General features: G+C 39.9%; 1 protein-coding gene across 8 annotated transcripts in view; it reads right to left on the bottom strand.

Moving 5' to 3' along the window:
• IPCEF1 (interaction protein for cytohesin exchange factors 1) overlaps positions 1-14,642 on the bottom strand; it is a 99,299-nt gene that overhangs the window by 27,564 nt on the left and 57,093 nt on the right. For 7 of the 8 annotated variants that reach the window (XM_014950856.1, XM_014950855.1, XM_014950857.1 and 4 more), the window contains 3 exons: positions 14,166-14,335; positions 4,810-4,883; positions 3,119-3,190 (listed from right to left, as the gene is read on the bottom strand). In XM_014950856.1, the coding sequence (XP_014806342.1) occupies positions 3,119-3,190; positions 4,810-4,883; positions 14,166-14,335 (316 nt within the window). Of the gene's footprint in view, positions 1-3,118; positions 3,191-4,809; positions 4,884-14,165; positions 14,336-14,422; positions 14,509-14,642 lie in introns of those variants that run through there. The other variant, XM_014950861.1, reaches the window with a different exon arrangement.

Below are 14,642 nucleotides of genomic sequence, written 5' to 3' on the forward strand. Positions count from 1 at the left end.
GAATCTAAGTCATTTAAAACAACACTTTCGGACCATTACATACTGCTTTCTTTAACTCTCAATGTACTTTTGTTTTTACTAAGTCCCACTTCCTGTGTCACTTTAAGATATTAACAGGTCTTTTTCATTCCTCTTCCTACGTGGCTGCATTTTTCTAGCACTAGAAACAATCCCTGGAGATACTTTTGTGTATATTGTGCTTGCCTGTAGGTCATAGAATCATAGAATGGTCATTGGAAAGGTTGGGTTGGAAGGGACCTTAAAGATCATTGAGTTCCAACCCCTCTGTCATGGGCAGGGACACCTCCCACTGGAGCAGGTTGCTCAAAAGCCCCATCCAGCCTGGTCTTGAACACCTCCAGGGGGGGGTCAGCCACAGCTTCTCTGGGCAACCTGTTCCAGTGCCTCACCACCCTCATGGGAAAGTATTTCTTTCTAATACCTAATCTAAATCTCTCCTCTTTCAGTTTAAAACCATTACCCCTCATCCTATGGCTCCACTCCCTGATAAAGAGTCCCTCCTCATCTCTCCTGAAGGCCCCCTTCAGATATTGGAAGGCTGCTATAAAGTCTCCCTGGAGCCTTCTCTTCTCCAGGCTGAACAACCCCAGCTCTCTCAGCCTGTCCTCATAGGAGAGGTGCTCCAGCTCTCTGATCATCTTCACGGCCCTCCTCTGGACCCATTCCAACAGATCCATGTCCTTCCTGTGTTGAGGGCTCCAGAGTGGGGCACATGACTCCAGCTGGGGTCTCACCAGAGCAGATCAGAGGGGCAGAATCACCTTCCTCAACCTGCTGGCCACAGTTTTAAGAAATTAACTGAAAAGCTTAAGGCTTTCAGATCAAAACTCAAGGCCTAAACAGGGAATGTATGAAGAGCAGGAATTAAGATTCATAACTCTGAAAGAACATTGTGTCTGATCTTGATTCTACTGAAGCAATAGGAAATTTGCTAGTAAAATCAGTGTGAAAGTAACAGGATTTTTAGACTGCAGTTTGAGCATTAGAGCCACATAATTCAAGAAAACAAAGTGTCATTTCTATAAGAGTGGATCATTGATTTTCTTCTAACACCTACTTGTAACAGAATGTTTCTTAAATGGAAAAAAAAATATAAACACAAGTAAAGGCTTGCTAAAAATACAGGACTTCATTTTAACCACAGGTTCAGACAGACCACCAGTGACCATGTGCAACAGGCCAGGTAAATGCATGCAGATAGCCCAGCACGTGTGTACTTTTCACGTGTGTGTGACAGTGGCAAATACATGTTAAATTCATGAAGCAAACGACTGTGTTAATAAATCCACTGTTGATTTAATAAATATATACGCATGAAGAGTTATGAAAGGTCATGATCTGTCAAGCATTTGTGCACACCAGTAACTCGACACACGCAAATGCCCCAGTGAGTTCAGTGGAATCACTCTCACATGCATATGTATTTGTGGGACTGCAGCCAACAGAACAGATGTCTTTTAGTCTGTTTTGACATATGCGTGAGTATGCATGTACTTCATGTATTAAATGCATGTATTTTATACTTTGCCAAGGAAAACATCATCAGTTGGATCAGTGAGGAATTAGTATTAGTGTAGCATAGTGCAAGCTGCTCTAACACTAGGCTACCTAGCTTTAGCCCAAAATGAAATTTACTCAAGAAGTGGAGTTTGAAGAAAATCATTCTGGGGGCAAAAGAGTTAGGACACCTGCATAGATTTCACATGAGACTAAACATTTCAAAAGTGTCATTAAGACACTGAGAATTTCCAGCTGGGCTCCAAACTGGTTGTTAGCATTTACTAACATCCTCCATTAGCTCTAATTTTCCTTTTCCTTCTCCCCACATCCTTCCCTCTCTTCTCCTTCAACCAGGGTTACAATCTCTACAGAAATATTCCTGTCCAGCAGTCCCTCATTCCCAGGCATCCTCAGCCCATCTGCCTCAAGCTCTGGTAGGAACCACAGCAATACAGAAATGTGTGGTTATCATCTCCCCACCAGTATGCTCTGTGTAGCTTCAAGTTGCAAAAGACAACACATTCTTTCCATCTGTATTTACCTGCCTGCATCTATAGATTACATGTTTATGAATATATATTTGTACACTATTGTAGTATCACACAATTTGGTATCTATTGCCCTTTTTGGAATATTACACACATTCTCTCAACCCCTATCTTTTTCTATTGTGGTAAATATGTATGAGATTTCCTGTTTATAGAGGGAAAGAACAGTCAATGCCCTATGAAGAATCTCACAAAGGTCACCAGCGGAACTGTGATTAAAATCCTGCCCTGACTATCATAGGAACTCTCTTCCCATTTAAATTGCACTGCTTTGTGTCTGGTATTTAGCCATTTAATGCAGTAGCGCTGTGAACTGACTGCAATCTGAAATGAAAAATAAAAAAGTAAAAAAATATGAGATGTATCTAAATGAGCCAAAACTGCATCAATAGCAAATAATATCTATTTCAGATACCTCGGTGGTTTCTAAAATGGCAGTTTCATATGCATCTTTACTTCTTGCTTTAAGAACTGCATGAATTAATTGTTGTTCTTATGGACAATTTTGGAAAGAAAATTTCTGATCTGTCACGAAGATAATTTAACTGCCTCATAGTTTGGCAGTGAAGTAAATGCTTACTTACATTAAAGAAACAGTTCTTTCTATCCCTTTAAGCCCCCTTGTTAACTGATACATTACTCTGAAAGCAGACAAAATTATATCTCAGTCCTAGATCAGCTCTGGGACAAAACTATAGTAAGTTTTTTTCTCTCTTTCCTTTCTTTCCTCACTTCTCCCAAGGTGATGAACTTATCAAACCTTTGCTCCTGTCTAATGGAAAGGGATTTATGCCAGCAAATACTGGGAAGATTAATATCAAAATGAGGCTAATAATGCAATTCTGATTTCAACTGTCATTGGTGAACAAATATTTGTATTTGTTCTTCTCTATGGTATTTTCCTTCTCTGCAATGACCAGAAAATAAAATAGACTCAGTAATTCCCCGAATAACTTTGTCAACAACCGCTTGACAGTGAGAGAATGAACTTTCAAAGGGTGTTCTCAGGCATGAGACAGGATGAAACATGGCCAGTCGCTCCTACTTACGTGTTCATTTCCAGAACATTTTCTGCCGCAAAATAAAATGTCTTGATCTGTGGGTGGCTGATCTTAATAGCACTGTAAGAAAAGAAAAATGGAAGAGATATGAAGAAAACTAGTTTACATAAGAAAAGAAAAAATAGCTGAATTAATTATTGACAATATTTATTCACTCCACTATATTAATCCAGATGATCTTATTCATCCACATAGCTCTTTCCTTAAAATGCTAGGCTATTTTTAGCTCATTTCCTAGGCCACACATTATTCAGAAGGTATAAACTACAGGAACTAAGAAGGAAAGAATGAAAAATAAAACAAAGACCTTCATTATGCTATTACATAATGCAGTTGTGTGCCCGCACCTCAAATACTGTGTGCAGCTTTGCTTCCCTCAGCTCACATAACCTGGAAAATGTTCAGAGAGAACACCAGGGGTGATCCAAGGTATGGAACAGCTTCCGAGAGTGATTAATCAGGCTAAGACCCACAGCATGGAAAACTGGTGGTTGAGAAAAGGGAGATATAATAAAATAAAATCACAAGCAGCACGCAGCAGGTAAATAGGGACTGATTTGTCACTGTGTTTTCCAAGACAAGTTTTAGGAGGCACCATAGAGGCAACTAGGTGGCAGGTTTGAAACAAATTAAATGGAGGTAGTCCACAGACATACCAATGTTTAACCTGTTGGTCTCAGCCTCACACTATGCTTTAGTACAGCCATCAGTAAGACTTGTCAGAGCTTTTCTTTTTTCTAAAACATAATCTCTGATCCTGAGACTGTGTGGCTTTCCTCTTTTGTTCCCCGTTAGGTGAATGACTATCCCATGGAAGCACGTGCTATTTGACTGGGCCCCAGCACCCTCCGTCACTCCTCAAAGTTCTCTCAACTTACTCCACCTTAAATAAGTGATGAGCATGTGTTTTCCTCCCAGTCACTGAGAGCCAACAGCTGCAGAAAAGTGAAGGGCAAAGTTTTCTCGTGGTCCTGTACTATGTGACTCAACCTTTCCTCTGAGAAAACAAAACGGAGCTCCCCATATTCAAAATAGCTGTCCTGTTTCTTTGGAGAAGTCAAGCCCACAGTCAGTCTCAGGAACACCTACAGCTAATGTCTGCATGAGAGCAGAACAGAGAAACCAAGGCTTTCTCTTGAGAGACAGAATAAAAACCATGCTGAGCTTTATAAATCTGAACAGCAGCAACACCCCTCCAAACCTTTGAAGTGTACTCAGAAAGCAGCTGGAAGTCAGTGCTGCATAGGGAGTTTGGAGGGAATATTTCAAAATCTGTACCCTGCTAAACAAAGCTGACCCACAGCAGCCTAAAGAATAGTCCTGAGTCAGAGGGAAGCAGCATTACTTGCACCACTGTTGACCTCCCCACCTAAGAGAAGGTATTTAAGAAAGAACACAACTTACTCGTAATCAGTAAACAAAGAGAAGAAAAAAAAAAAACCAAAAACATTTGACATACTGATCTACTTTTTGATTTGTAGTTCTAACAGAGCACATCTGGCAGAGAATTTTCAAAAATATTTTTGCAATATGGTTTTCTTTCAGTAGCTCAATTAACATTTCATTATTTATACAACACAGAAGAGCTCCCCACAGCTTCATTGTCAGGCACTACTGAGATTCAATTCCCTACGACATTGTAAAAATCATGCAAAGCTGGCTGCAAGAGATAAACTTACTGCTTTTTTTTGCATTCAATTGCTCGGTCCACACTGAAGTCCGGAAGTCTGATGAATCCTTCTGCTTTTTCAGCCTACAATTAAAAAAAAATAATTTAAAATCACCACATCAACGAAATGGTAAACTATCACACTTCAATACTCAACAATATTTAACATGCAAGTTCTTGTTTTTTGACAGCTTTTTATAGTCTGAAAATATATGCTTATCACCATGGGGACAGATTAACACCCGATGTTTTGGCTGGTATTTGTGAACAAGAAATATTCCTATACCAGCTACTATCTGTGCAAGTCCTGGATGCTAGAAAGTCACCACTCCTGTCTGTTCAAGCAGCTGTGTATGAGCATGGGATTTGTTGTACGCTTCCGAATAGCAAAGTGTCTGAAAGAAGAAGGATCCTCAACTTCTGCAATAGTGCTGAGGTAGACTCCCCATCCTCCTCACCTTGAAGCGTCTGTATCTGAACAATCTTGACTAAGATTCATGGGTAAGTTGTAAGTCTAGCGTTGAATCTGAAATTCTCAAGGGCAAAATTTAGGCTTGGATCAAGCCAGGACTAAAAACAGCGTGAAGGTGGCGGAGCCTTTGCAGCCATCAGCAATCACATAACTTCTTTTGATGAAGAGACCAGCCACACTTTCTGCATAGACCATAGAAAATGGATCTGCTGAACCTCAATTTTAACAACAGAAGCCTTCAAAAGAGATGGATGGCACGAGAACAAATAAGGGTTATATCATCCATTCAGGTCTGGATTGTACATACAATCTCAAAGGAACATTTGTTCCATGATTCAGCATGCATGTGCTTTACACAGATGCGTAACACCACCGCATAGTCATAGAATCATCTAGGTTGGCAGGGACCTTCAAGATCATCTAGTTCAACCATCAACCTAACTCTGACAAAAAAAACCCATCACTAAACCATGTCCCCCAGCACCATGTCAACCCATCTTTTGAACACCTCCAGGGATGGTGCCTCAACCACTTCCCTGGGCAGCCCATTCCAATGCTTGATAACCCTTTCAGTGTAAAAATTTTTCATAATATCCAACCTGAACCTCCCCTGGTGCAACCTGAGGCCGTTTCCTCTAATCCTGTCGCCTGTGACTTGGGCAATGTATAGTGATCTATGTATATTTGAAAAATACGTGTCTATAGCAACAGGAATTCAAAAATGATCCAAAATGATCCTAGGCAGAGATGGAGGAGGGTCTCCTCTGGGTAAGTGTAATGTGGACTGTTTCATAGGGTCCTGGACCATTTCATAGGGTCACCTATATAGTCCTGTACAATATGGGCTGCTCCAACACCAAGAGGTGAAAACGTGCAAGGGGATGGTCCCATGCTGCTGAGGTCTGTTGTTAAACACTGCAAACTAGCCTCAGATGGCTTTGCCACTCAGCTATCACTCCCCCCAGAAATTTGCAGCCACAATACAGGAGATAGAAAGAGCCAGGTGGACCTTTACAGTATGCTGTGTAGATGCAGTCACCCCTTTCTAGTTGGGAGAGGGTTTACTGACCATTGGTATCTCTGTTCCAGGTCAGCAGGACTCTGTCAGAGAGTGGTTCCAGCAAAACTAAAGTGACCAGATAGCCTCAAATCCCTGTTCTTGCTGCCTGCCACTGAAATATCTTCCTTTGCTACATCTATCTACATTCACCCGATCAGCCGCAGTAAGAATAGGACTCCTGCTAAGAGGAGCAATCATGTAGACAAAAGTCGGTAGACATAATGTCAGGAAAAACTGTACTTTCCAAAATACAGAAAGTGTTCATTCCTTGAATCACTTTAATGCTGCTCCCAGCCCTTATCCCTGGGCACATTAAAATTCTGAAAACGTACACTGACTTAAAGCAGGTAAAATACACACAACAATTACAGAGACAGAGGATAAATGAAGATGACTGACAACATCTCAAGTCACATCATGCATGAATATGAAGAGACTATAAAAAGATGTTCATCGAGACAAGTCTTTGAGCTTTAATGCTTGGAAGTATGAATCTCTTGGAACTGAAATATGGATATAGAATTGATATTTCAGTGGGTGTCTTCCCTGCACCTCTGCATTTCTATTCATTGGTATACAATAAATCATGGCATAACCATCATTCCAACATGCAGTTAACATGTATTAAATATTTATATGAGATGTTTATATTTTGCATCTTCACCAGTAAATAGCCTTGCCTGCTCAAGGACCAAAAAAAAAAAAAAATAATAAAAAAAAAAACAGTGGAAGATGTTTGTTGTTTTTTTTCTTTTTGTTGTTTTTTCTTTTTATTGTTTTCTTTCAGTACAGAAGACACAATTGTATTTATCAGTATTTCACTATATGGACTGAAAAAACGTTGATTTTGTAATGCGGCTTCATTTGTACCAAAACATGCTTATTTGCTGTTGTGGGCTTTTAACTTTCTCTCATTATATTTGTATCTGTCAAACTTGTTGAGAGCCTGGTTTGGCGATCTTTTTCCCCCATCTTTTCCATCCATTCCACAGGTTGGAATTTAGTGAGACTAAACTTTTTGAGAAAAAAATAACAATTAACTAAAGAAAATAAAGTTACAAATTTTTTTTTTAATCCTTTAAAAAAAAAAAAAGTATATTTTGATCAATTAGACCTTGATCTAGTATTTCTATCCCAGATCCATAGTACACCAAGTATATAGGGATGAGTGAATGAGTAGGGCTGAGTAAAGGAGGAGCTCTATCCATGGGCTGCATCGTACTAAAGATAGAAAATGTACTACCCTGCATTTCTGTGCCAAAAAAGAGTGGTCACTTACTGGACCAGATGCAATGAGAGCACTGAAATTCCTGTTTGGTTCCTAAGACCAGTAGTTACAAATTTTTTTTTTAATCCTTTAAAAAAAAAAAAGTATATTTTGATCAATTAGACCTTGATCTAGTATTTCTATCCCAGATCCATAGTACACCAAGTATATAGGGATGAGTGAATGAGTAGGGCTGAGTAAAGGAGGAGCTCTATCCATGGGCTGCATCGTACTAAAGATAGAAAATGTACTACCCTGCATTTCTGTGCCAAAAAAGAGTGGTCACTTACTGGACCAGATGCAATGAGAGCACTGAAATTCCTGTTTGGTTCCTAAGACCAGTCTAAGAACACCAGAGACCAGCTTCAAAAAAGCAGCTCATGAGGTATCAAAGCCATTATTATGCACATTTCTGGATAAGGAATGTATACAGTGCTAGTGTTTCTCTGCAGTATAAATCAATAAACCCAATTTAAAAAAATTAAAAAGAGATCCAGAAGACCCCATATGAAGGAATATACCCAGGTACCTTCTCACCCGCACACCAATAAACCCATGCTAGGTAAACCATCAGGTGGGTGAGGGGGTGACTAAGGTCTGGGATGGGTTGGCTTTACATGTTATGAATGCAATCACAGCTCAGCCACTTTTATCTATTGGCACAGTAGCCATTGGTCTAGATTGCATCCTATAAATTGCTTAGGGCATTGCACAAGCACTGATGAGGAGATTAGGTCCACGCAATACCATTAGATAAGTCACCGTCTCTACTGTCAATGTATACAAATATTAGAGCATTTGGATTTTGTATTGGACTGGTGAATTATCAGGGGACACTTACCTGGGGTGCTCACACCCGTGCGGAGATGGACATACCAAACGAGCATCTAAATTAGAGGAGTGCTCTATAAATTGCTCACAAAAATAAGTCGGTAGGCTTTGGTTTCGGTAATTTACATTTGCCAGTTTTACAACAAAGAAATCTCCAGACTTCTTACGCAGTATTCGATATGTTCCAGTTGGTAAAGGATTATGATTAATGCATTCAGGTTTTATATTAATTCTGTCAGTGATTTCACATTTGTTCATTTATACGAAAAATTGGAAGTTTCATTTTATGTATGAGTGAAAGAAAGGAGGATAATGGTGTCAATTTTTTGTTTTAATGCACTATTGGTACATCTCAGATGTGCCATCTATATAACAGAAAACAGGGGTTTGATGGGTGTGCACCTCCATAATTAGAAAAAGGAAGGGAAAAAAGGAAACCAAATCATAACAGTAAAACATTATTAGTGTTATTAGAGTCTTCAAATAGAATTCCATATAAACAGTAGGAACAGAACATGTGGAAGTCATCTTTTTGGTCAATCTTGGAATAAAAATGACATTTTAAAACATTAAAAGGGTAGAGAAGTTCTAAATGTTTTCTTTTCTCTGAAATGTTAGCTTTAATATGACTTTAAGCATGCTATTATTTAACTCACACATTTCACTCAAACTTCCTTCATATTTTAATGAAAAGCTGTAAAATATTGCTTAAAAACTCAGATTAAAACAACCTTGATGTGTTTCCTATTTAATCAGGATTTTTAAAAGAGTAAGTTGTTATCTCTTCCAGTTTTTATGCAGGTTAGCCTAATATATAAATCTGCACTTTTTGCTATGCCCAATTATAGGAAAATAATTTCAATAATAATAACAGTCTCTGCAAATGCTTGGGGCAAAAAAGAAAGTAACCACTTTTTCACAGAAAAAGCTTTTCACTCAAAAAAATTCAAGCATATTTATGAAACATAATGCATGAATCCACTGAAAGAGGCTAATGTCTCTGTTAGCTTGCCTCAATACATTGTCTAGATTTTGTGGCTTTAAGAGATTTAGTAAATGATTTAATAGATTTTTCAATATTTAAAGTGAATGTAATGGTGCAGAAAGGTTTTTAAAAATAGTGCTGTAAAGCAAAAGTATCTAGTTATTGTGGAACAGTCCAGTCTGCAATTCAGGGTACTCCTTATGGCTTCATCAAAGGGTTTCAGTGCTGCCCCAGAAGACCCTGTGGATGTCAGAGGAGCAGTTGAGTCCTCAAGACTTTTTAGACTTTTTTTTTTTTTTCTCTCTGCCAAGTACACCAGTGAGGCAAACTATAGAACTGTGAATAATTTGTGTAAGATATTGGACCAGAGGTCCCCAAAGCCCTCAGCGCAATCAGCTGACATCAATGACTTTTTATCATTCTTGTAAGCAGCTACTATAACTCAGAGGTGAAAGGTTTCTGTTTTAAAAGACTGCAATTATACAGCTCCTGGCAAAGCTGTTTGGAGTGAGGACCAATTTAAATGCAGGGAATGGGGAAAAAAATAAAATCAAAGATAAATAGTGACAGTAGATCACAGTCTGCAACCCTTTCATTTTATATTTATATTTCTTTTCAGCTGAATCCCCATGACAACCGTTGTTAACACATCCTGCAAAACTGTATTTCAACCCTACTTGAAAAACCAGCCAAGCTATCCTAAAGGCCCACAAGACCTTTAGACCACTTAGTCCTCTGTCTCTTCCAACCAACACTATCCAACAGTCACAACAAGCTCAAGGAACCAGGAGCCTGGCATTATGTGTGACGATCTTCCCCACCCCATCCCTCTGCCTGTGCAGGAGTACTGGTTCCCTCCAGGGTTTCAGTGTGAGAACTAAAACTGCTAAAGGGGCAGGCAGGATCACACACTGTCCTCTTTAAACTCTTGCCTTCAAGGCAGGTCCCTGTAGAGAGTGATACTCAAAAGAGGAAACCAAACACTAACGAAGAGCAGTTGTCCAAGGAGTCTGATGTTCCTGAATGTACCCAGAAAGTCTGACTGCTTAGATCCATTTTCTTACTTTTTCTGTGTTTCCATTGCAAAAACAACCCTCCTGTGTTTCTTTCTAGTCAAAACAGCTTCCTTTCCCCAGACTGGGGGCATGTCCATACGGCAAACAAAAGTTAACCTGCCTCATGTGGTATCCATGTTTTGAAGAAAGACCGAGCATATGTGGGAAGAGTTTTCAGCAGAGTCTACCCATCTCCGCTGAGACCACAGGAACACTAACTTCACCAGCCTCAGTACCTCAGCTAGCCAGTCAATAGCTAATTTGGATTTGCCTATGTGCTCTGGTTTGCTTTCAGTGAAGGAGAAGCTTGACTCTCATGGTGTATGATCTGCTGTTGTTGGCCTTCTCAGTATTTTTTTTTCTCTTTTGAGCTGTGGCTTTCACAACATATTTTATGTTAAATTGAAGGAAATACCATCTGCAAATATCACCAGAAATGTCCTGTATCACCTCCCCTAATCTGCCTCATGTGAAAGACCCAGAACCAGAGTAGTTTGAAGGCAAATTAAATCAGACCGACAGAAACATCCAGAGCATCAAAGGTGCCTGAAGACATACTTCATTGAGAACATGACGTCAGCTGAGGTTACCTACCCAAATCCAGGATAAAGCACATTCCTGTTCAAATTCCACCCACTCTCTATTTTCTCCATCTCCATTAGAAAAAAAGGTTAGGTCCAGCACCCCGTTGCTATGCTACAGTTACCAGTGTCTGGTTGACTGCGGTTTCCACATAGCCTCGAACAAAACACGCTCATTTCTCACTTGAACAAAACTGGTCAGGCAAAGCTACAGACAACCAGCATGCCCCAGTTCCTTTGATCTCAACCCTGATCCTCCACCATCACTTTTCACTTCATCTTCTAAGAAGGCCTATCATGGGAGCACAAGAGGAGCTGGGCTCCTCCTCTTTCAACACAACTATGAACTTAAGATTGTCCTCTTGGATGCCCTGTTGGGACCAAGGATTAACTCCACTGAAAGCAGTGGAAGTGCAGGCAGTACTAAAGACAGGTCAGATACAGAAGTGAGAGAAGTATCAAGCAAGCCAGTGAATATGTCACTGTTATTTCCGCTTCATCAATCTAGAGGTGAAAATATCTGTGAAAATATGACGGGTCTAGTTCACCTCAGATATGACTCTGAGCATGGCTCTGGTCTCATCAATTTAAGGAAGGAGATCTTAGCTGAAATGACACTTTTTCCACACCCCATAGTTATTGCCAGTCTGCAAACACCTGAATATACAGTTATGCAGAGGCTAGCTTCAAGTTGTCCAAAGAAACCTTGGGTTTTTAACGTAAAATAGTGTTTGAGAGTCAGCAGAAGTTGAAAGCAAAGAGGTGCTACTAGCTAGGCTGTTTACAAGACAGACTGTGATAGGTGAGAAGTCAGGGCTGACATAAGCCAACTGTATTTTGAAGCTGTATGAGCTCTTCAGAGCATATGAAATAACTCAAAATGAGGATGCCACCCGTTCTCTAAACTTGCTCATTTTTGGGGCAGTCAGTGGCAGCTGGAAAGCAGGTATCACCCAAATGACTAATGCCGTCCAGGAACACCAGGATCAGCATGATCATGGCCTCTCTGGATCCCGAGAGTGGAATTTAACCAGGCCACAACAACTAAAGGAAGTAGAGGACTTTGCACCTCCCCACCACCACCCTTCTCTTCCTGGAAGGTAAACTTTACCTAATCTTGCCTTGCTTTATTTCCTCCCAGCTTGATTACTCCTCAAAATAATTCCTTTCTGACACTTCCCAGGTCTAAAAGGCGCATCAGCCAGCCAGCTCATCTTAAAACTGCTTGACCAGAAGTTCAACTGCAAGCAGTGATTTAGAACAGCCGATGTTCATAAGGGTTTCCAGGGTATTAATGCCGCTGATGAGTATATCTGCCAGGCCTTGTCTTCCAAGCAGAGATATTGTAAGCATTGGAAAAATTAAGTCTTTTATTTTATGTCTTTTTTTTTTTTCTACTTTTCTGATTTCTTTTCTTTCTCTTTTCTCTTTCTCTCATGCAGGTATTTGACTTTGTCTTGAAAAGAAGCCAAGTCAGACTACCACAACACCACAAAAAACAGCGGCCCAAGATCAGCAGAGTTGTTTTGACTTTTCCCCCCAAAAAAGAACACCTAATACCATCTTAAAATGTCAGTCAAAGTTTTTATTCTGTTAAAAAACCCCAACACCGTACCCGCAACTGAGGGGAGAATGTGAAATACTCTTTAATTGAGTAAAGTTTTTTAGGGTTTGGGGTTTTTTTAATGGTTTCATCTATTTCATTTGTTCTCTGAAACAGTCTGTAAGATTTTAAATGGGCATTACTGCAATAGAAATAAAAAAGTGGAAACAATCCAGATTACACTCAATTATTTAAAATGTCCTAAGACTTAATAAAGTTTTCTGTAATCTTTCATCCTTTGCTGGGTCTGTGACATGCTGATTTTCAGAGCAGCCCCTCTGTATTTAGGAAACCTGGTGCCTGTCCACAGTTCCACCTGGAAACATCTGATTTTCGGTCTATATCGTTGCTTGCATCCCCTAATCCTCTGCATATCCCAGTTCTGGGCTCTGTCAATCCATCATTTGAAGATGACAGGAGGTTTTTTTTAGAGGTAGCAGTGCAAGAGAACAAAGTGAAGAGAATAATTATGTCTGAATCTTCCTAGGACAGACAAGACGCCCTCTCTGCCAAGCTGTATCAAACAGCCAGGAATAAAACCAGCTGTTCCCTAGGACTCACTGCTTCTTTGCACTCAGCCATAACCTTTCATTAAAAGGGTTACTCTGGATTTCTCATTACATCTTCCCCCCCACCTTTTTCAGCCTTTAATTCCTAGTTTCTTAAGTTGATCACAGGAATTCAGGGCCTGCTGTTCTTTGTCTCAGACTATTTCCCATTTACACCGTAAGTGTAGCAGGTTATTTGGGCTGGATCATCTGGAAGAGAAGTTCTATCTATACCAGCTGTCCTAAAGAAAGCTCACCCTCTGGCCAGAAAGCTGGACCTTGAATTTAAAACGCTGTGTCCTCGTGGAGATTTGACTTTTAGGATCAGCTCATCAGAGCAGGAATTTAAAAATCAGCAGAATATGAGAACCTTTAACTACAATGCTCTGGATGAGATACCAGCAAGACCAGGAGAGAAAAATATCACCAACTGACAGTGTTCATATCTGCAACACTACCAGTGCAAAATAAAGGGGGGAAGCTGTGGAGGGAGGGAAGAATAAATTAAAAAAAAAAAAATGCCAACAAATAAACCAGATTATTCTCAGTGTGAACAGGGCTGGAGAGAGAAGCAAGAGAGAGACTTCTGAAAATTAAACTAATTACAAGTGAAGAAGTGTTCTTGTTTTGAGTCTTAAGTGTCTGCAAATTGCCCAACCCTGGAAAACCTTTCCCAAATTCAAATGCCACCAGCGCTTGCAAAGAGCAGCCCTTTAAAGGGCAGAACAGACAGCAAGTTAACATTTCACAAGTACTTGCTGAACTAGAAAACACGTAGTTTTCAGCATGTTTCACATTCACATAGACACTTCCTAGATTACAAGAAATACCAGGGCTGAGAAACAAACCCTGTCATTTGTATATCTCCAGGGGGCATCTAAATTGTTACCCCCAGCTCCCCTTCTCTCCGTCCCAGCAGATGCTGTTTGTCCAGCACCCAGAGCTGGATGGACGCTGTACTCACCAGCTGACTGCTGTACCAGTACAGCGATGACTCCTTCAGCACACACCAGAACTTTTTCCATTTGTTGCCAATGAAAGCTCCTTTTTCTTTCTTTTTGTAGAGCCATCCTTGGCAGTCGGCTTGACCCAGCTCTTTACATGATATCCTCCGTCGGCTCATTATAAAGAACCCTGTGCCATTAAAAATACAGTGTTCTGCTTGTTTAAAAGTGCATTAGCAGGAAAAACGCTGCTACCAATTAAAGATATCAACCTTACTTAGCAATCTCAGCAAACCATCCAAGCATATCTTAAAATATACTTAGAAGTCGTTCAGCTTCATAATGGCTGTGATAGTAACATATATTCATTTGAAAGGCATTCTGATGTGCAGAAACAAAACAGTAAGCTACAGATAAAGCAGACACTAATTAATGCTAAGAAAACCATATCCAAGTTTTTGTAAATTAAAAATATATCCTTTGATCCTTTTAAGAGA

The sequence above is a fragment of the Calidris pugnax genome, unplaced genomic scaffold, assembly GCF_001431845.1.
Source record: "Calidris pugnax isolate Ruff unplaced genomic scaffold, ASM143184v1 scaffold24, whole genome shotgun sequence".
Lineage (NCBI taxonomy): Eukaryota > Metazoa > Chordata > Aves > Charadriiformes > Scolopacidae > Calidris > Calidris pugnax.